The sequence below is a fragment of the Solanum lycopersicum genome, chromosome 4 (genome assembly GCF_036512215.1).
Source record: "Solanum lycopersicum chromosome 4, SLM_r2.1".
Taxonomy (NCBI): domain Eukaryota; kingdom Viridiplantae; phylum Streptophyta; class Magnoliopsida; order Solanales; family Solanaceae; genus Solanum; species Solanum lycopersicum.
Window position 1 is genome coordinate 55,850,902 of NC_090803.1, and position 22,238 is coordinate 55,873,139.

The 22,238-nt window shown below is 34.0% G+C and overlaps 3 protein-coding genes across 3 annotated transcripts; 2 read left to right on the forward strand and 1 right to left on the reverse strand.

Moving 5' to 3' along the window:
* Nucleotides 1–6,331: 6,331 nt before the first annotated feature.
* Nucleotides 6,332–13,994, forward strand: LOC101248292 (probable protein phosphatase 2C 33). Its single transcript, XM_004237537.3, has 5 exons — nucleotides 6,332–7,219; nucleotides 8,369–8,758; nucleotides 8,848–8,965; nucleotides 12,772–12,995; nucleotides 13,126–13,994. The coding sequence occupies exons 1-5, from the start codon at nucleotides 7,205–7,207 to the stop codon at nucleotides 13,582–13,584; spliced, it is 1,206 nt and encodes a 401-aa protein (XP_004237585.2). The 5' UTR covers nucleotides 6,332–7,204; the 3' UTR covers nucleotides 13,585–13,994.
* A 66-nt stretch (nucleotides 13,995–14,060) lies between these two features.
* LOC101248007 (disease resistance protein Roq1-like) lies at nucleotides 14,061–18,031 on the reverse strand. Its single transcript, XM_004237536.5, has 4 exons — nucleotides 17,441–18,031; nucleotides 16,246–17,338; nucleotides 14,779–16,149; nucleotides 14,061–14,652 (listed from the first exon to the last, which is right to left on the reverse strand). The coding sequence occupies exons 1-4, from the start codon at nucleotides 17,941–17,943 to the stop codon at nucleotides 14,155–14,157; spliced, it is 3,465 nt and encodes a 1,154-aa protein (XP_004237584.1). The 5' UTR covers nucleotides 17,944–18,031; the 3' UTR covers nucleotides 14,061–14,154.
* Nucleotides 18,032–19,413: 1,382 nt separating this feature from the next.
* On the forward strand, nucleotides 19,414–21,989 carry LOC101253079 (uncharacterized). Its single transcript, XM_004237327.5, has 5 exons — nucleotides 19,414–19,668; nucleotides 19,773–19,981; nucleotides 20,202–20,282; nucleotides 20,786–21,136; nucleotides 21,792–21,989. Exons 1-5 carry the CDS (start codon nucleotides 19,545–19,547, stop codon nucleotides 21,891–21,893), a joined length of 867 nt encoding a protein of 288 aa, XP_004237375.1. The 5' UTR covers nucleotides 19,414–19,544; the 3' UTR covers nucleotides 21,894–21,989.
* Nucleotides 21,990–22,238: the final 249 nt, after the last annotated feature.

Genomic DNA, 22,238 nt, shown 5'->3' on the forward strand with positions numbered 1-22,238 from the left:
TTCTTAGTGGTACATCGCACCTTAAGATTAATAACAATTTTATTTGTATAGGTATTTCATTTAACTAATTAAATGGAATAAAAAATTCTTTAAAAAATTTATTCGATCCGATGGTTATCTATGTTGACTCAATTACATGAAATAAACACTCATAATAACACAAGGGTATAATAGGAAAGAATTTTTTTATAGAGTTTTAAATCAAACACAAATTTAAGTGAAAAGTAATAAACCAAACACTTTTGACAAAAAATAGTCTCTGCACTACTAATTCCTGCATTATCAATGTTTGTACTAAACAATCCTTAAATTTTATTGGATGTGATAAAATTATAATAAATGTACAACAATAACATATCCCGTTTAACCCTCCTTGAGGAATATAAAAAATATACATAGATCTTAATTCATATCTTAGATATGGAGAGGTTATCTCTAATACCCCTTAATTTTTAAAATCTAAGCAAAGCCGTCCAACCTGACTAATTTACCTCAAATATTCAATCCAATTCTAAAAAGGTAATATTTTAAAATAGATAGTCACATAATGTAATATATTAAATCATATATACTATCTGCTACATATTATGATGAATATATCATTTTCACTTTATTTGGATTTTTGAGTCTGGAATTGAAGATGGAGTTGAATCCGTGAATAAGTTTACAAATAATGTTTGATTGTTTGAACATATGAGTACTTCTCTTGAAATCTTGATATGATTTAAATGAGGTCAGTTTTATACATATTTAAAACTTAGGATAACATTTGAATAAGAAAAATAGTGTAAGTGAAAACTAAGTTTAGAGTTTCAAAATTTTAAATATATTTTTAAGTTTGTATTTGAAAGTTTCCTTATCAAACTATATAAAAGTTATTTATAATGTTTCCTCCAAAAGTTTGAAAGGACATTTTTCATCATCCCCTTTAATTAGTTTATCTATGATTACATACATGACATCCTACATAATTGGTTTATAATATAATTTTATAATAGATTTGATTAAATTTAGACCAATGACAACTTTAATATCTAGAAGATGTAAACCAATAACAACTTAAATTTTAAATGATTTCCAACACTTCTATTTTTTTATATACAATGGGAAAGTTCTATTCAACCCACTGAATTTGTATTGAGTTGACTACTGATATAAAAGTAATATTTGAAACCAAGGATGTGTTGAAAAAAACATTTCCAAGTTAGGTGAAAGAAAATTTCTCTTATACTTTTCTTTGTTAATTATTCCAATAGGATGGTACAAATACCTTTTCGAAAGTCTTGGGATTTTTATTAAGAAAAAATTCTAATATGAAAAAAAAAAAAGATATACAAAGAATCAAAAGGAATTTAATATTATACATATATGTATAAAAAAAATTAACTCTCTCTCTCTCTATATATATATATATAGATAATGTAATTTTTTATCGAAGAAATTCATTCCGGCTCCACCCCTTAAATTAGCAACGGTATCCATTCAAATACCTTTTTTTCCCATTATATTATGCATCTATAAATAGGGCCAAATAAAACCCCCTCCATATGATCCTTTACTACTAGTATAAGATTATTTATTTGTTTAGAGGGTTTGGTGTTTTTGGTGCCCCAATGGAATCGTGATTAAATTTGAATTGTGCATTGTAGAAATTATTTTAGGAATACTGCTTCTAACATGATTTTTGTTATATTTAAAGCTCAAATTTGAAATTTCTAATTAAAAATAATGAAATCACCATAAACTCTAATATAAAATTAAGTCAAACAATCAATCGAGTCCGAATTTGAATAATGTAAATTCATATTACCAAACAGTGGATCTTAATAATCTTGCTAATTATTTAATTGGACATTTATATGACATCTTGAATTCAATTATGAAGCCAAATTGCCAATAAAAATATGCTAAAAAATTTATGTTTATAATATGGTTGATATGATATTTTGATTGATCAATTCTACAAACATGATTTCTTTAATTAGTTGTTAGTTATCTCATAATTGAGCAATTTTTTTAAAAAATAAAAAATAAAAAAATTCTAAATCTATCTAGTAGGGGAAAGAAAAAGCAAAGGAAGATCCTATAATCAACACTTAAACCAAACAGAAAGAAAGAACTTTATATATAAAAAAGTTAGTAAATTTAAGCCTATGTAAAGAAAGGAATATACTTAATTCCATTATAAAACACCAATAGATATAATATAATGTTTAGTGGTTACTTTCTTAAGACATATTCTTTTCTTTTGATTTTGTTCTTAAATCTTCGATCCATCAAAATATTTCCCTATCAGAATCTTTCTTTCTTTTCTTCGCTCCTTCCTAGGGGTGTGCATCGGTCGATTCGGTTCGGTGTATATATAATCGGTTCGGTTTATCGGTTTTCGGTTTTAAAATATGCTAACCCAATAACAAATCAATAAGAATATTTTTATCGATTTATCGGTTTTTGATGTTATCAGTTCGATTTCGGTTAACCCAATAAGAAAATGTTGATCAAATAATATATAATGGTACGTATGTTATAATTACATGTTACCAACTTACCGCCAAAACATAATAGAAAACTTTGAATGTTGATCAAATTACTAACATTCACAAACTTGCACTAGAATTAAAACTAAAATAAAATATTTCAATGAGACAATCTTGAACAGTTGCTTGCTCCACCAAATAATCAACAAAGTTCTCAACAATTTCTTAACCAAAAAATCACATAGCCTGAAAAGCTAATATTGAATCTATTTATGTATTAAATTATGTATATTTAATATTGAGGAAGGGTAAAGTAGTAAATAACTCTCGTCTTATTGGGTTATCGGTTTACCCAATAACCCAATAGGAAAAACCGAAACCGACTCAGTAACCCAATAATTATTTTTTCTAAATCCATTAAAAATCCAATAACGCAATTACCCAATAACAATAACCCAATAACATTTTATCGGTTCGGTTTATTGGTCGATTCGATTTTTGCACACCCCTACTCCTTCCTAATCATATATCCAAATATAATTTAAAATTGCATACAAACATACACGTATGCATGATGAAATACATATTGTATTATTTACCTTTAGCCACTACAAGAAACTCATTTTTTTTTTGACAATTAAAGTTTTTACGAAATCTCTAAAAGTCGCAATAATTATTTTTAGTAGTAATAAGGTTATGACAAGAATTTTCAGAACTAAATGTTTAGATAGAAATTTCATCTTTGTAATCTCATGATCTAAAACACTACAAATGTATCATTGAATTTGTCATTTAGAGACTTCTTATTGAAGTATTTAAAACTGAACTATAATATAGGATCAACAAATATATGTGACAATTGATTTGCAACATTTTGCAAATGAATTATCTCATGAATTTTAAGTTCACATTTTAAATTAGGATTTAAATAATTTTTTCACACATAATTTTCAATTGTTAGTCATCTCTTTCTCTGTAATATTAGAAAATTTAACATTCATCCCAACTTCATTTGTCAATTCATCTTTGTGCGTGATGAAACAATCAAATTAGATGTCACAGACTTAACTTTAGATGAATATTATTTAACTCCTGACTCTTAACCAATTGTAATGGAAAACATTGTTGGCTAACCAACCAACATTGTCAACATAATTTTATTTTTGAAATCGTGTTCTTATTTTAACTATTCGAGCAAATAACGTATTGAAAATCAATTTGTAAGTTGACAACAAAGCACATGCGTCCATCTTATATATGCAACTATTAGAATCATATAGTTGCAAACGGCCCACGTGACAGACGATGAACGAATATTCACTATATGTTTCAAAATTTAAGAGGATGCAATTTCAACCTTAGTTGATATAGTGATCATTTTATCATGAGGACAAGCAACACAAGATAATTATTGAAGAATCTTTTACTTCTTTAATATAAAGCCACGTGAATTCTCAATTACTTTTACGTCATATTTGAATCGAAATGACCAACTGATCATAATTTTAGAAAACTTTTAGTTTATTTTCCATGCGATTTCATCATCATACTCATGTTTGTATAGAACAAACAAGATTAAAAAGGCAGATAATCTTTCGCTTAAATGTTTATAAGTCGCTATGATTAGAGTAATCTAAAGATATTAAGTCTTTTCATATTTTATAGTCTCAATATTATACTATTTTCTTTTCAATTCCTTGGAAACTTAAAAAGTTTCTTTTGAGACTTGTTACAATTACAATGTTTCCTCATATAGTTACACAACATTTCTTTTAGAGCTCATAATCAATTTTGTGTACTATGATATGATAATGTCGTGTAATTATTTTACTCAAAAAGAAAATTATATTATTATTGTCATGATCAAGACATGTTTTTTTCTTTACTATTATTGTATTATAAGTATAAAATAAATGATAAATTTGTACTGCTATACAGTAATATTATTTGATCATTATCACAATATTTATAGGTTATTGTAATCAGTGTTTTAGTAATCGAAAATGAACCAGGAATCTTAGTGATGCAAATTCAAATGCGAGTTTTGAATGTTGAAATCGATTTTATATATAGTTGATTATCTATGTGGATAATAGTGCTAAAATTGATACAAAGTAGTTGATATGCTAGGCTAGAAGTGTAGAAATTCATAATATACAATGGACCAATTTGATTAAAAAAAAGTGATGATAAATTGTTCTATTTAAAATGACTAAAACACCCTTACATTTTTTACAAAAACTTTACCAAATTAGTTAGTAACCTTGTAAAGAAAAGGAGAAACAATGGGTATAGATTGAATATGATGTTAGCTGTTTTACTTTGAGATATAATATATAATTATCCCCTCCTAACCTTGTATCTTATTTTTAAAAAGACACTTAAATTTTAGGTGAGTCTCTCCTTATTGTAATCTTTTTATATTTAATAAGTTGTCATTAGTAATTAATTAGTAAAACTAACTTTGTTTCTCAAAATTAGAATTGCTCAAAAGAGACCACATGTGAATCGTCATAATTAGTGAACAAGTGTAAGCTTTGTTGTCCGACAATATGAAGTACTGACCACACTGAGGGACATGCCCTAAAGAAACGAGCGAAATCAATTTGTTCCAATTTCTAACCTTGCACCGTTAGTACCACCTTAAGTTGTTTGGGTGAATAATAAGAGTCTCGCAAAATTTAAGTGTTATCTTGAAAATAAGGAATAAAATTCACGGGGTAATTATGCATTAATATATTCTAATTTAGGAAATATATTTTGAGAGTTTAAAAAGATAATATTAAAGATAAAATAATAAAATTCATGGTCAAATTAAAAGTGTTTATAAGTTAGAAAAATCATAAGCTATTATTTTTGACTGATTTGAGCTTTTAATCACTTGATTTGTAGGTACTTCGGTTGTTTATCAAGTATGTAAATAAGCTAAAGAGTACTCTCCATTCATTTTTACTCTTCCTGTTTCATTTTATGTGAGTCAATATTTAAATTTTTTAAAAATTATACGAAAAATACTACTCCTTCTGCCTCAATTTATACGACTATCATTTCTTTTATTCAATCTAAAACAGAATGACATATTTTTAAATTTAGCAACAATTTTATTTAAAATGCATATTTTATTCTTAATGAATAATTTCAAGTCGGACAAATATGTATGATTTATTTCAAATCATAAATTTTCAAATTTTTTCTTTTTTTAAGAACTTCTCCATGCCTAGTTAAAATAATTGAAATAAAAAATATATAATTTAAAATAATGAACAAAATTCATATTATTTCACTCTAGAAATAGCTTCAAATAAGTCAAGTTGAGGGTGAATGAAAAAAATATATAAAGAGTTAGAATAGCATTTGGTGATGAAAGTGACAGAGATGCATGGCAGCCATAGATAGCTCCAATCTCTACCCACTTTTCCCATATATAGATATATATGTATATAAAACTTCTGGCTTAACAATAATTGTTACAGTAGTATATTAATAATAGCTATTCAATTTTTTTTAAAAAAACAAGGAATATTTTATTTTTTGTGTGTTTATGTTATTTTTATTATTAAATTTTAATCTCTTTATTTTTAATTAATTGTTCATTCTATTTTTTATTTATGATTTCTTGAAAAAGGTATAATTATTTGAAACTCTTAATTTTTTAATTCATCCACTTTATAATTAATAAAAGTAAAATGACAAACTACTATTTGAATTATAATTTTCTAAATAAGTGTGAATTTAATAATAAATAAATAATTAAGGATGAAAAAAACATTTGATTATTAACACACTTTTCAATTACATCCAATAAAGTTAAAAAATAATTTATTACGTATTTCTTTTAATAGGTGTGTCAAATCAACGAGAGACACGATATTTTTACAAGGCAATGCATATATATGGAACAAAAAAAAGTGTGTCTCTCTAAAATTTAGTGAAGAAATAAATAAAGACACAAGTTGTGTTTGCGGTTTTTGTGTGATCTCTAATCTCTCTCCTTGTTTTAGTTTGTTGCGATTCTTATTCTCCTCCTCTCAATCTTCCTCTCTTCTCATTCATTCCTCTTTCATTTCTTCAGATTCGATCTCTCTATTAGTTTCCTTTTCATATGAGTATTATGCTTTGAGCTGGTGGATTCTTTGCCTTTGCAACCACTCATAAAGGTATCATTTTGGTGCAAGTGGGGGCGCTTATTTTTACATAGATCTGCAACCCCTTTTTGATAGAAAGGTGAAAAAAAGTATAAATTCAAGATTGTAAAAGGTTCAGCACTTTTTAAGGCTGAAAGATTTTTAATTTGGCAATTGTTTTTTTTTTGATGTTTTTGGATGAAAAGGGTGGATTTGTTGGATTGAGGGGAGAATTGGGTATTTGGAATTTGAAAAAAAATTATTGTAGGATTTTGTAATTAGAAAACGGGTGTGACGGATTCGAATACGGAGAATAGAGGGGTTGGTTGTGTTGGTGCTCTGGATTGTTTATTGAATATAGTCCGGGCACTCCGGACGGGGTCCTGCTTAACTTATGAAAGCAGGACCCCTGTTCCGGGTTCTCCTACATCTGCTGTTGGAGTTAAGAAGAAGAAGAGTAGGAGGGTATCTAGGAATTCTTCCTTCAACAAATGCAAGGAAGAACAGCTGCGTAAGACTCCTGGACGATTGTTCTTGAATGGATCGAGCGAGGCAGCTTCACTCTTCACTCAGCAAGGCAAGAAAGGAACGAATCAAGATGCCATGGTTGTTTGGGAGGTTAGTCCTTCAAATTCATCTTACTATAGTTGCACATAGTTATATTGGACTATGCTTTTATAGGCTGCCTACGTAGTTCTTGTACTTCATATATTGGGTGTGTTTGATCTTAGATTGTTCACCTGAGTATTATGTTAACCCTCTGATTTGTGACTACTTATAACTGTGACATTTGTTGTTTTTCGTCAGCTGATAAAGGGTCCTCTAACAAGCCGTATCAACTGTGGAGCTAGGATTTTCATTAATGGGAGTCAAAATATTAAAAAAATAAAATTAACACATGAAGAAGTCAAGGGACTCAACGAATGATACTATAGATACAAAAAGGATTTTCCTTTACATATTTGCATATTGTATTTTTTCAGTGAAGGGACAAGGTGGCTCCGCTACTGCGCATAATGTGTTCTCTTCTAGAAACCTTCTCTCTTCTTTTTTCTTTTGTCTCTTGTTGTAGGATAGTTGAAAACCTTCTAGTTGTTTATCAAAAAGAATTTTCCTACTAGTTGTGCTTCACTTGTATCGGGTCATTATCTTCTTCAAGCTTCTCCAGGAAATCATCTTTCAGAATGGATAAACTCAAAATCTATTTTCCCCCTTTTGTTTTAGGTTTCAAGTTTGTTTTGTGTATAGGAGGCTTGACATTATTGACCTTGCTAGCATCAGATGAGGCATAGTCAGTTTATTTATTACAGTGGAACTTAACAGACTTGTTCTTCATGTCCATTCCCATTTAAAGGCATGGATGGTTAAAGATAAAATCATGAAAAATCCACCAATCAAAAAAATAAAATAAAATTGGCAATCGATTCTGTAGAACAACGAGAACTTAGTGGATGCATGTGGGAGAAAATAGGATAATAACACGATAATGTATCAGATACTGTGATTAGCTACTGATAACATTCTTTCTAGATTGATAGGCTATAGTTTCCTGGACATGCCTAGAAAGGAATTGTCCATTTTTTTATCAAGCTATGTTTTAGATTTTGCCATTTCTTTCTTTTCTTTGTAGTTTGTGGATTGTTGTTCGACAGAGGATTTGTTCACATTTTTTCATTCTTGCACTGATTTTTCCTAGTGATCCTTCCGTTGTGATTTTGTCTTATATGGTGAGCATCTCCTAATACATCTTTTATGATGAAATTTCAGAACTTCGCTTCCAGAACAGATACTGTATTCTGTGGTGTTTTTGATGGCCACGGTCCTCATGGCCATATGGTTGCCAAGCGAGTCAGAGATTCCCTTCCCTCGAAGCTAAGTGCACATTGGGAAGTTAGTCTGAAAAGTGAGGATGTCCTAAAGGAGATCAGTCTAAATGCTGGGGCTAGCCTATATCCCGAGGATGCTTCCCTTATATCCGCGGCCGATGACTCTAGGGTTTCAATTGATGTTGAAGAGACTGGAAAGCACCCAGAGATCTTTCAGACTTTGAAGGAATCATTTTTGAAGGCTTATAAGGTTATGGACAGGGAACTGAAAAGCTACACTAATATTGACTGCTTCTGTAGTGGGACAACAGCTGTAACCCTTATTAAACAGGTCCTTGACAGATCCAGAAATTTGAATCTAGCTCGATATTATGCTGAAACGTTTGGAAGAATGAACCCCATTAATTCCTTTTCTTGCAGGGCCAGGATCTTGTTATAGGAAATGTAGGCGACTCCCGAGCAATTCTAGGTACCAGAGACAAAGATGGTTCTCTAACTGCTGTACAATTGACAGTGGATCTGAAGCCTAATCTACCAGGTTGGTTTCATTATATTGCATAGGGCTGATTGAACTGATGATGGATCAATTTTCTGGATTTTTGCTTTTGTGCTGATCATCTCACAAGATTACCAACTTGTGTTGATTTGATGAATTATGATGTCATTTAGTTTGGCATAAAAACTTCATTTTACCTAACCATTACTCATTTGTTGCTAAAACTTCCTTTCATTTACCTTCGTCTCTCCTCTCTATTTTGGCCTTCCCTAAATGTACAAACTTCAATTTTGCTGCAATAGTTGCTTCTCTTCAACTCGATTATGAACCATAGTGACCTTTTTTCTTTTGGCTTTGATTCAAAAAAAAAAAAATTGTTTGTTATGTTGCAATTATAGAAGTAACCTTTTCCAATGAGGGAAAATAGAGGTTAAAGTTAGAGGGACTTGGAAAGGAAAAGAACTGAGCTTCTGTATGGTGCCCATCAATCACCATAACAGATACCATGTTCTATCCTTAATTAAAAAAAACAGATACTATGTTCTATTTTGTCCTCTCTTCTTTTTTTTTCTTTTGATGAAGTAAATCCGACTTTTAAACCAACTTCCGAGTTGTCAGCAGTGACCCTCTTCCTACTTTGCTCCCACCGGAACTCCAACCTCTTGGCTGGAAGTGGAGTGCTCTTGCCACAATGAGCAATCTCACTTGTAATTTGCTTCTGTCTTCTTTTCTTTTTCTAATTCATTTTACCATCTCCTTGTTTCTAGGAATTCTTTTATGTTGCTCTATTTGTTTTTATGAAATTATCTTGAAAATAAATAGTCATTATTTTGATAAAATCAATTTTCACATTGATAGACAAGAAGAGAAAGGAAGCATTTGGCCTCCTTGCAGCATTAGAGGGTTTGTTTGGTTATATTACATATTTATGAGGGTTAAAGAGTAGTTTCCTAGCTGTTTCTTGATGGAGTTTCAGTAATAAGGGGGTAAGGGGGACCCGTGAAGTTTGTGCGTAACCGCCTCTGATGGCAAGTTTAGGGAGTAATTTACTAATTTATCTTGTACCAAATTTTTTTATAATTTATGTATTTTCCCCAAATATAACATCGGGGTGGGTGCACTGCATGTTTGAAAGTGTTGTGCTTCTGCAGAACTATATAGTGGATGAATATGAAAACATTGGCAAAGTGTGATGAATTAATCTTATTTTGTTGACTGAAGTGTTGCATAACTAGAAGTATTAGGATCTCATCTATGTGTAGGTGCAGTATCAGGGTATTGGTTGAGGAGATCTTAATGGTGAAATCATCTACTTAAGGTGTTCCCTTAATGTAGAAACTACTTACTATTAGTGGCAATTGAACTGTCAATGCAATCACATCCACTATGATAAATGAATATAAGGAGCAAATCTTTCCAAAAGATTTGGTATTTGAGATGTTTTCCCTTCTCGACAAATTGCAGTTCTTATAAATTATGCTTATGTTGAAATCTTGCAGTTCTTCAAATTTTCTGTACTGCCAATTCTATCCATCTTGCTTCCTCGGCTAAAGGTCTTCTTGTATCCTTAGAAGTCTCATGTTCTCAAGACAGCTTTTTAAACTTCCTATAATTTAAGTGATGTGCACTTGAAGCTCTTTACATCCATGACCAGTTATCAACAAAGATCACTTGTGTTATCAAACTGAAGTGAAGTAAAATGGAGTGGAATGCAGTTACCTTAATTTGGAAGAAATTAAGACATATTATGAAAAAAAATAGGACGGAAAAATCTCTCTTGAATGAAGTAGGGGACAGAGACATCATGTTGGGTGATTTAGAGAACTCAGAGAGTCGGTGGGATTTTGGATATTGTGGATATTGTAAGTGTTGTAAGGTTGAGGAGGTTAAGACTGCAGTGTAAGATGAACGGACAATCGAACTTGATGAAATTTCGGTTGAGTTTTCGAAATTCATAGACAAGGCAAGTTTTGCGTGGCTGATTGGGTTGATTAATGTCATTTTTGAGAAATGCATGACGAAGAGGTGGAGTACAATGATTCCGTAGTACAAGATTAAGGGTGATATCCAAAATTGCAACAATTATAGGGGTATAAAATTATCGAGTCACACTATGAAAGATTGGGAGAAGGTGGTGGAGATGAGGATGAGGGGACCAGTTTGCATTCATGGTAGGGCAATCAACTACTGTCTACATTCATCTTGTGAGGAGGGGACTGATGGAGAAATACAAGGAGAGGAAATGAGAAGTCCTTTCATGATGCTTGGAGTCAAAAAGTGCACAAATGGCTTACATTGGGCCGATAAAGGACATGTATGTAGTCAAGACTCGAGTAAGAACAACAAGAGGAGACTCAAATCATTTCCCAGTTGAGATGGGGTTGTACTAGGGTTCAACACTTGGCTCTTCTATTTGCATTGGTGATGAATGAATTGACACTACATATTCAGGGTGAGGTGCCATGATGTATGTTATTTGCAAATGACATTGTTTTGATCGAGGAGACTCATGTCGGAGTTAACAATAGGTTAGAGGTGTGGATACAAACTTTAAAGTCTAAAGGGGTTCAGGTTGAGCAGGACCAAGGCAAAGTATTTGAAGTGTAAAATTCAGTGATGTTTAGCATGAGGCAGACGTGGAGTTAAAACTTGATACACAAGTTGTCCCAAAGAGAGAAAGATTTAAATATCTGGGTCTTTGATCCAAAGAAATTGGGAGATCAACGATGATGTCATACATCATATTAGTGCTGCTCGGATGAAGTGGAGGCTTGCATCCAGAGTCTTGTGTGACCAGAAGTACTACCAAAACTTATAGGCAAGTTTTATAGAATAGTGGTTAGACCAGCTCTGTTTTATGGGGTGGAGTGTTGATTAGTTAAGAACACTAGGCTCAAAAGATGCAAGTGGAGGAAATGAGGATGTTGAGATAGATGTGTGGGCATACCAGAAGCAATAGGATTAGGAATGAGGATATCCGGGACAAAGTGAGAGTGACCTATGTGGTGGACAAGTTGAGGGAGGGGAGACTGAGATGGCAAGGCATGTGAAGAGGAGATGTGTGGATGCCTACAAGGAGGTGTGAGAGGTACGATATTTTAGGGTCGAAGAGAGGTAGAGGTAGGTCGAAAAAGTATTAAGGAGAAGTGATTAGACAGAATTAATTAGACAGGTGATAGCAGAACTTCAGCTTACCAGGTACATGTCCATAGTACATGACCATAGATAGAAGGGTATGTAATTCACATATAAGGGTAGAAGGGTAGAAGGTTAGTACTTACTAGATAGTTGAGAGTTGTCATATTAGTAGCCTATTCATGTATTTGGCTTGGTGGTATAGAGCACCGTGTCGGTCGTAGTATTAGCCTTTTCATCTAGTAAGTGTATTTTGGCATCTGATATCATTTGTGGTTTAATGTGTATAGGTGATTGCACCTTCTTGTTGTTGTTACGGTTCCTTGGATATATGCTCCACACTGTTTTGCTATTAGATTTCATGTTTCTCTCCACTTCCGTTTTCCTTTTAATTGTTTCTTTGATTTGTTTGTGTCGAGGGTCTTCCAAAAGTAGTTTGTCTACCTCAGAGAGGTAGTGGTAAGGCATGTGTTCTCTACCCTCCCCAAGCCCACTTTGTGGGATTTCACTAGGTTGTTGAGATGCTTGCTTTGCAAATTCTTGGAAGCTGAAGTTTTAGATTTTTTCTGGTGGATGCATTAAACGGATAAAAGCCTGGTGCAAAAATGAAAGCATTCTAGTTTTATCTTTTTGGGATAGGTTACTGTTTAATGCTATTGGTGCTTATTTCAATTTAATGTTCTCCTAATTTCCTCTTCTTCCTAATTTTACAGCGGAGGCTGAAAGAATTCGTAAATGTAGAGGGCGTGTTTTTTCTCTTCATGATGAACCAGAGGTTGCAAGAGTGTGGTTGCCAAATAGTGACTCTCCTGGACTTGCCATGGCACGTGCTTTTGGAGATTTTTGCCTGAAGGATTTTGGTCTCATCTCTGTACCCGAAATATCATATAGGCGTTTAACAGGAAAAGATGAGTTCATTGTTCTGGCAACTGATGGGGTATGAAACTTCAGCTTTTAGTACTTTGTATTCCCCTTATTAAAAAAATGTATACACGGGTTCTGGTATTTCTTTTGCTCAATGTTTATTGCATCTTATTTATCCTAGTCTATATTAATTTTTATGACAGATATGGGATGTACTTACAAATGATGAAGTTGTAAAGATTGTTGCATCTGCTTCATCCCGTTCGTCTGCAGCTCGATCGCTAGTTGAATCAGCTGTTCGAGCCTGGAGGACAAAATACCCTACTTCTAAAGTTGATGATTGTGCAGTTGTTTGCCTTTTTCTTGATTCAAACTCAAACAACTTGTCCACTGCTTCCAATACAGAAGACAGTGACAAGACTGTCTCAATGAAAGCAAATGAAGTTGGTGCCAAGACAGGTGATGCCTCAGGTCCAACTGCATTTACTCGTTCTGGAACTGTTCGAGAAGTTGAAGTTTCAGAAGAAGAGATAGAGGAAGCATCAGAACATGAGGAACTGCTCTCAGAGGTGGGGGCGGAATGGTCTGCACTGGAAGGGGTTTCCCGGCTGAACACATTATTGACACTGCCAAGGTTTGTGCCTGACAAGGACGAGAATTAAACTGTCTGGAATCGAACTCAAAGAAGCAACAGAGGGTGAGATTTCCAAGTTTGGATTTATTTCTTTCGGTTATTTTTCAATTTTTATTTAGTTCCATCCATTTTAAGGTCTCACATATCTATCTACTGGGAGGGAAAAAAAATAGGGGCATTTTATATTTGTTGTAGACTGGAGAGGTGGCCCCAGCTATATTAGAGTGTCTGGGAATCATCCATTCTCTTCCTAGTGTTGGTAAAAGTGGAATTTTTGTAAAAACCAACTCTCCTGTCTTGGTTGCTAGCTTTCTTTTCTTTCGCATATATACCAAGATTGTGTGTACCTTATCAAAGAGATATCGAGATTGTGTGTTTTTCCATCATTGTTATGTTGATTAATAATGTGTGGTAATGCAGTCCTTTTTTCTGGTTCAAGTTGCTGATTATGTTCGTATCTCTTTGATCAACGTTTGCACTTTGTTAATATATGGGGTTGAGATGTTTTAGTATAACATTTGCTTTATTATTTTCAAAATACTTACAAAAGCCAGGCATGCATATAAAGCAGAGAGAACACACCTCATCTGGAAATCGCTCAAGATGTGAAACTCTGTAAGTCATCAGTGTACACTAGACGAATTCCCCAACTTTTTAGGAATATATGTTTCCTCAATGAGTTTGCAGAAAAATCGATTTGATACCAATTGTTTGGGGTGTCTAAGTGGTTTTTGTACATTGACCAGTATTCTTCAAATGCCACATAGGCAAGGCATGTGTGATCTGAAGCAACATTCTTGTTTGTCCCTACAAAACCAATGTTCATTAGGCAACTCGTGCTCCTCCGTAGGTGGCTTTTGATTGTAAACTCAATCGAAATGCCTGGCATTTCCTGTAGGTAACCTTCATGAACTGATAACCATGTTGTTTCTTGGTCAGACACCACACAGATGGCAAATCCCATGAATTTATCATTGTACCAATCGTTTGGCAGCTGCAGTGAAACTGAAGTTCCATTGAGTTTGTAGCCAAACCATTCTGGAACTTGTTCTCCAGGTAGGTAAATGCTAAAGTGACCACTTTTAACAATGCACTTCTGCAGCACACAATTACAACATTCATATTAGTTAAGAGACTCAGGCTGATCAACTGTCTGATCTCGACTGTATGTAAGTAAAGGATACAAAGATAACAATAGGTAAAGGTGAAGACGTAAAGAGACCTTGAATAGGTGAAGCCACAATGAGGTAGCCATGTCACGCGTCTGCTGATTCTGCAGTAGTCCAACACAATTAGTGAACGATATTCGCTGTAACATCTTGTAGTTGGTCAATATTCCCATGTCATCGGTCATCAGGGATGTACAATTATCTGCAAAAACTTCCTCAATTGTTGTTGGAAGTTCTGGCAACCTTTCAAGCCTCTCACAACCCACTAGCTCAAGGATTCTGAGCCGCGGAAGCATGTTGAGACTTGCTTGAGAGATATCCACAAAATTATTCCCACTAAGATTTAGCTCAACCAAAGAAGACAAACATCCAAGATCACTAGGAATTCCTTCATCCAACATACAACAGTCACTAAGATCCAATTTCCTCAAAGAAAATAAACCAGAAAAGGAAGAAAACATCAGACTTGTTGGCTTGTGATTATGTTTTCTTGGCTGAAGCCATGCATAGAAAAGTGAACTCCATGACTGAGATACCATGCCTTTACATCCATGAAAAGATAAGGTCTTAAGGTTCTTCAATAGTGTAATGGATGAAGGTGGGCTTTGAATGGCAGTTTCGTCGCAATAGAGTTCCTCTAAGATTTCTATATGTCCCAGTTCCTCTGGCAACTTTTCTAGCTTTGAACATCCAGAGAGAATAAGAATCCTAAGAGATTTTAATCTGCCTATGGTTGTTGGTAAATTTGTAAGATTCCTGCAGTAGCCTAGATTCATCAATCGAAGGCCAGTGAGGTGTTCAATTGAAGAAGGCAACTCTTTTACATCTGTAGCTTCCAAGTAGACCTCAGATAAGCAATTCATGTCACTCATGATTTCTGGGAAATTTTCGAGTTTCAAGCAGCCAGAAAGAATTAAAGTCTCAAGATTATCCAATCGAATAATGTTTGGAAGGCTCTTAAGATTCTTGCAGTTCTTCAGGTTTAGTAGAACAAGATTTTTGAGATATCCCACGGAAGGATGGATCTCAATTATACTCGAACAATCTTCAAGAACCAACTTCTCGAGATTGGGCACCCCCGTGAAATCTGGACAGCTGACTAGCTTTTGAGAGTGACTAAGGTTGAGAAACTTCAGTTTGTGTAGTAATTTTACTCCCTTCCACAAGTGTACAACGCGGCTATACTGCATTTTCAGACAAACAAGCCTTTCTGCTTGAAAACTTGCTGGAAGTGACTTCATTGGGTAGCCATGCCAATGAAGCCATATCAATTTATTAGGAAGATCATCTGGAGCTACAGAGACACTTGCATTGTGTATCTTGAGCAGCCTCAGGTTGTACGTTTGTTTGAAGGCTTCTGCACCAACATTTATGTCTTTCGGAATAGGTAAGTGCAACCATATGCCTTCCACAGCTTCTGTGGCCTATAAAAGGAATGAAATGTAACATTAGGGAACTATGTATTCAACTTCTCCTGAACGATTGAAACGTGTTTCATGCTGCAGTATATATAAACTTACCTTATTTTCAGATAGTACATGAAGAATATCATCGGGAGACCAGAGCCTAGTATACTTGCCAAGATTGTTTGAAGCTTCTTTGCGAACAATATGCCAACCCATCTCTTGGATCAACTGATGCATCACAATCCTACCTTTTGAAACAGTTACAAGAGATTTTTCGATGAGATTTCTTATGCCAAGGACAGGAGTAAAACTGAAACTACGAAGAATTCTAATGACAGAACCTTTCTTCTTCCCTTTAAAGAAACATGCAATATCTAAGAAGATCTTTTGGTCGGTCTCACTTAGTCTATTGAAACTTACTTTGAGTTTTTCTACAATTTCGCCTTCTGGAATTCGTTTTAGTCTCTCCACTGTTTCTCTCCATTCAATCATGCCTCCGCCATACAGAGAGCAACCCAAAACTTTAAGAGCTAATGGAAGACCACCAGCATACCGAACAACTTCAGCTATGATCTCTCCATATCCACTTTTAGGAAGGCGATTCTGGAATGCATACGAACTAAGGAGTTCAATACTTTCATCAGTGTTTAACAGACTCACTTTATACATTTTGTCCACGTTATATTGACGAAGCAACTGCTTATCCTTTGTTGTTATGATGATTATACTGCCTGCACCAAACCAGTCATGGCTTTTAGCTAGGGCATCTAACTGGTTTCCATGATTGACATCATCAAGAACAATTAGGACTCGTTTCCCATTTAGTCGTCTTCTTACCAAGCTGGTTCCTTCAAATACATTGTTTATTCTTAGATCTTTTAACAGAAGTAGCTCAGAAAGAAGTATCTGCTGCAAATGTTGGATACCATGTTTGGCTGAAGTTTCTCCAACTTCATGAAGGAAAGTAGCACCTTGAAAGTAACGGAAAATCTTGTCGTAGATGGCTCTTGCTATAGTTGTTTTCCCTATTCCGCTCATTCCCCATATTCCAACGAATTGAACTTTACCAGACTCCAGATTCAACAAGGAATACACTGTCCCCATTCTTGAGCGTATTCCAACAAGATTTTCAGTAGCATCAGAAGCAGTATGACCTAATATCTCCATGACACATTCTACAACTTGCTCGATACACTTTGATTCGTGCCTGATATCAGATAGAAATGAGTTACAAACTCGATGTTCTTATGGAAAACAAGGCACAATAGGAAAGACGAAAACCAAGAGTTAAAAGTACACATAACTTTACCCGTTAGCAATATTTGGCAAATCCCAACCAGATACATTTGCTGCTTCTGTCATAGCAGTACGCCATCTCTTCACCCTTTCTTCATCATCTTTGAAATCTAACTCATGCCTAGCGAAGAACTCACCAACGTTTGCCTTTTGTTTTCTTACGACAGATGGATCCACGTCATAGAAGACAGGAAGAACAATCTGTCCCCTGAGTTTCATGCATTGAGTGATCTTAACAAGCTCATCTAGACACCATGAAGAAGCAGCATAGTTTTGAGAGAATATGATGATGGAAATCATCGATTCTTCGATAGCTTTGAAAAGTGAAGGTGAAATAGATTTCCCTCTTTCAAGTTTTTCATCATCTTTGAAAGTGTGAATTCCTCTTTGCTGCAAAGCTGTATATAGATGATCGACGAAGTTCTTCCGTACATCCTCTCCTCTAAAACTTAAGAAAACATCATAAGTGCATGGCCACAAAGAAGAAGAAGATCCTGTTTCAGCCAATCCATCCATTGAGATACCAAAAATATGCAAATAAGAACAACAAAGTATTCAATTTTCCTCTTTCTGCTCAAGTCAACTAATGACTCATATCTGATTCAGCAGGACGTCCAGAATAAGTATGATCTTATTATTTACTCAGCCTCAGCTGAGATCTATGTAGTCCAATTTCGGATGTGCACAAGTAAGTCATTGAACTTGTATAAAGTTGAACAAGTAGGCATATCCGTCCTACATAGCATTCTACATGTCAATTTGTGTCCTACGTGGTGGTCTATGTGTGTTATGCCACATAGGATACATGTGTTTACTTGTTTAATTTTATTCGAGTTTAAGTGTTTACTTATGCACAACGCATACCGAAACTTGGAGGGCATTAATGTTAGCTGAAGCTAAATTAAAGGACACGTTTATGTATTATACCAATCGTAAATATACAGTTCGAGCAAAAGCCATGAATTTAGTTGAACCTGCCCTAGGTCCACCTTTGCAGAGTTGCATGAACCAAAGGGCAAGAATCAATGTCATATTATTTTTCATAAATGAAAGAGAGAATAATTAGCAAGTCAACTATTATAATATCACACCCTCAAAAACAATCCCTCCACGTTGAAATTTTTTTAGGGACTTGTGATTCCTTACGTAGTCAACACACAAAAATAAGGGATAGGAATGGGCATAAATATTGAAAAATCTAATCGAATTGAACTAATTTAATTCTTGGAATATTTTTTTTTTCTCGAATTTTGGTGGATTTAGATATATGTGCTTACGAAAAGAGTAACAATCATTTAAAAAAATCCAATGTTATCATCTTTATAAGACTACAAGAAAAAGGTTATCTTAATTTAGTGACTGAATATAAAATATGGTCCTTAATAAGGGTGTCAAATATGACCCAAAAGTTGTTGGTTTGCTCAATTCATCCAAAATTTTATGAATTGGTATAAGATAATATCATATTAGGCTTTAAAGTGATCTTCAATTTATCCCAATTCTACCCCATATTTAAGATTTACTTTAATTTGTATTAACTACTACTTGTGATTTAGTTTAATTTTTTATGAGTCAGGTCTCGAGTTTGGAGTCTCGGATCTGTGGTCTCGGTTAGGATAGGGTCCGAAGTTAGGGTTGGTTCTCGAGTTTTGAATTAGGGTAGGGTATCGAGTCCTTCGTGAGGATTGAGAGTCAGATCTCGGGCCAAGGTCAGGTCGAATCTCGAGTCCTAGGTCGGGATCAGGACTCAGGTCTCGAGTTTCGAATCAAGCTAGGTTTCAATTTTATGTCCTATGAGGCATAATACACGTATGACACAAATTGTCATGTAGGATGCCACGTACGACACGTGTGTCTATTTGTTCAGTTTTAAGAGTCTACTTGTGCTGAATGAAGCACATAAATATAAAATGAAATCAAGTAAAATGACATTTTTCTGTTAGAATGGAATATTTTATTAGGAAAAAATGTGGAAGGATGTAGCAAATTGAAGAGATAATAAAGTGTTGCCACCTAAAAATGAAACTCAAAAACCACCACATAAACAAAATCACACCTTATCTCATTAGGAGTGAAAGAGAATCAACCTAATTAGTAATCATGAAGAAACAAACAATATGACCATTTCTTCTCTTCTTCTTCCTCCTCCTCCTCCTCCTTTCATCAATTACAATAATAATAATAATAATATTTATGGAAAGTCTATTTCCATTCATCAACCTCATCGATTTTCGTTCCGAGGTAAAATGACAAGTTTAAAGTTTATCATTTTTTTTTTGTAAAAAAATAAAATACTGAATTCAGTTGAACCGATCTCATTACTCTAATGTGTGTGTGTGTGGCAGTTATCAATGATTCGAATAGAACAGAGTTAGCTACTGAAGATGCTGATAAACTTGTAGATGGAATGGATTTTGGGGAATTGTGTGATGAGTTTGAATGCATTAGTAGCCCTTCTGTGGAAGCTACTGCTAGGCAGCTAGTTCGAGATATTCTCGAACTACGTGAAGGCAATCGTGCCCTCGGTACCTTTGCTGTCTCTGTCAAGTATAAGGTACGTGTGCGGTGTGTGTATATATATATATGTTGAGATACTCGTAATGATGTCACACTTTTAAACAACATGATGATTTACGTTGTCAGTGTATATAAGTTCATAACTAATTTGATAAGACATTGACAAACAAGCAAATAACTTGTGTAAAATGCAAGTCAACGTTCGATTATCTACTAATCTTCTACGTTAATGTACTGTGTCACACAATGAAATGCAGGATCCAGTGAGAAGTTTTACAGGACGAGACAAGTACAAGAGACCATTATGGATAACTGATGCTCTGCAGAATCCTAAACCGGTAACGTTTTAACATCTCTTTCATTTCTACAAGTTTTATATATTTATATAAACGAAGACATATATAAATGCAACATATTATGATTGTTTTAGTATAGTTTTCTACATATCGTCATCATGATTTGCAAATTTTAGCTTCCGCATGACACTCTGATTATGTAGCTAAGCCCCTGACCTGAACTTTAAGTCGTTGCACACTTCGCTCATGGGGAGTCTATAGCATTCAATAATATCGTCATCATGATTTGCAATTATTAGCTTTCTCTGATTATGTAGCTAAGCCCCTGGCCTGAGCTTAAGTCGTTGCACCGTTCTCTCATCAGGAGTAGTAGGCTATAGCATTCAGTAACATTGTATAGTACATATCGTTATCATGTTTTGCAATTATTAGCTTCCGCATGACACTCTGATTATGTAGCTAAGCCCCTGACCTGAACTTTAAGTCGTTGCACTTTTCGCTCATGGGGAGTCTATAACATTGTATTGTATTGTATTGGTATGCAGAGTGTGCAAGAAATGGTGATGTTATCAACAAGTGTGTTGAATATTAAGTGGACAATAAAAGGAAAAGCAAAGTCATTGATTGGTAGCATAGGAGGGGATTTGATGATCAAAGTAAATTCAAGATTCACTTTGAATCAAATAAGTGGACAAGTAGTTGAGCATGAAGAGGAATGGGATTTATCAGGATCATCCATCATTGCTCAAGCTTATTTCTGGGCATCGCGACGACTATTCGCTACTGTTGAAGCTGGAAAAGATGTGGTTGATATTGTTAATGACTTGAGTTCTAAATCTGCTAAAGAGAATAAAAACATGGATGTTTATCCTGACCCTTATGGTGATCCAGCGAAGGTATTTCTTCTTTATAAAGTCTCAAAATCTTGAAATTATTTTACTGTCCAAATTCATAGGCTTAATTAGATATTGATGGCAGACACTTTTGTTCAATTTCACATAGCTAAGAACATTCTTTTTACCCTTTTTCGTTTAGATTATTTAATAGACACAATATATATACAAGTCCTTTTAACTTGGTCTCAGTTTGCATCTATACCTTCTCACCTTGAGTATGCACAAGTATACTTGAACTTGTATAAAGTTGAACAAGTATACACACATGTCCTACATTGACATAATACACATAGGATGTCGTGTAGGATGTGAATTGCCTCATAGGACGCCAAGTTTGACGTGTGTATACTTGCTCAACTCTATACAAGTTTAGGTGTCTGCTTGTGCATACCAAAGTTGGAAGATATTTATGGCAGATGAAGCCTAGTTAAATGACACGTTTATGAACTATGATTTATTTATAACATACAAAATGTCTGTAATTTGATTTAAACTACTAATTGTAAAAAAAAAATTCTCTTGAACTATACGTGTTTGCAGTCAAATATCACCACATAAATTGTGACCATAAAAAAATATAATTTTGGAGATTATGTTTTATATATGAAGAAAATTTTGCATCTGACAAAAATTGTGTACCTGTATGAGGATGCAGTTCTTTCAAAGGGATGACAGTTTCCAAAGAGATTTTTACCAAATTGCATTGCTGCTGGCTGTTATATATTTTGTCGTACAGTTCTTGAGGACAACTTTATGAGCTCCTAATTTTAACACTTGTATAATTGTAATTATTAAATCTATGTTTCTATACATACTTTGGGAATATATATCAACTTTTATTTCCTTCCCTTAATACAACCCAAACAAAACTTTAAGTAAACATAGTTTGAATTTCGAGAGTCCAACAAGAAAATCTTTAATCGATTTCGAGAGTCCAACAAGAAAATCTTTAATCGTGATTTATTATTATTTGCACAATCCACATTCAGTACTGGCTGTAGAGGAAATCCTATTGAAAGTGTCACGCCCAAACGAAACCTATACTGCACGATTCAGATTCAGTTGGTACTCCAATATAGACTCCGAACACCTGGCGAGAAAT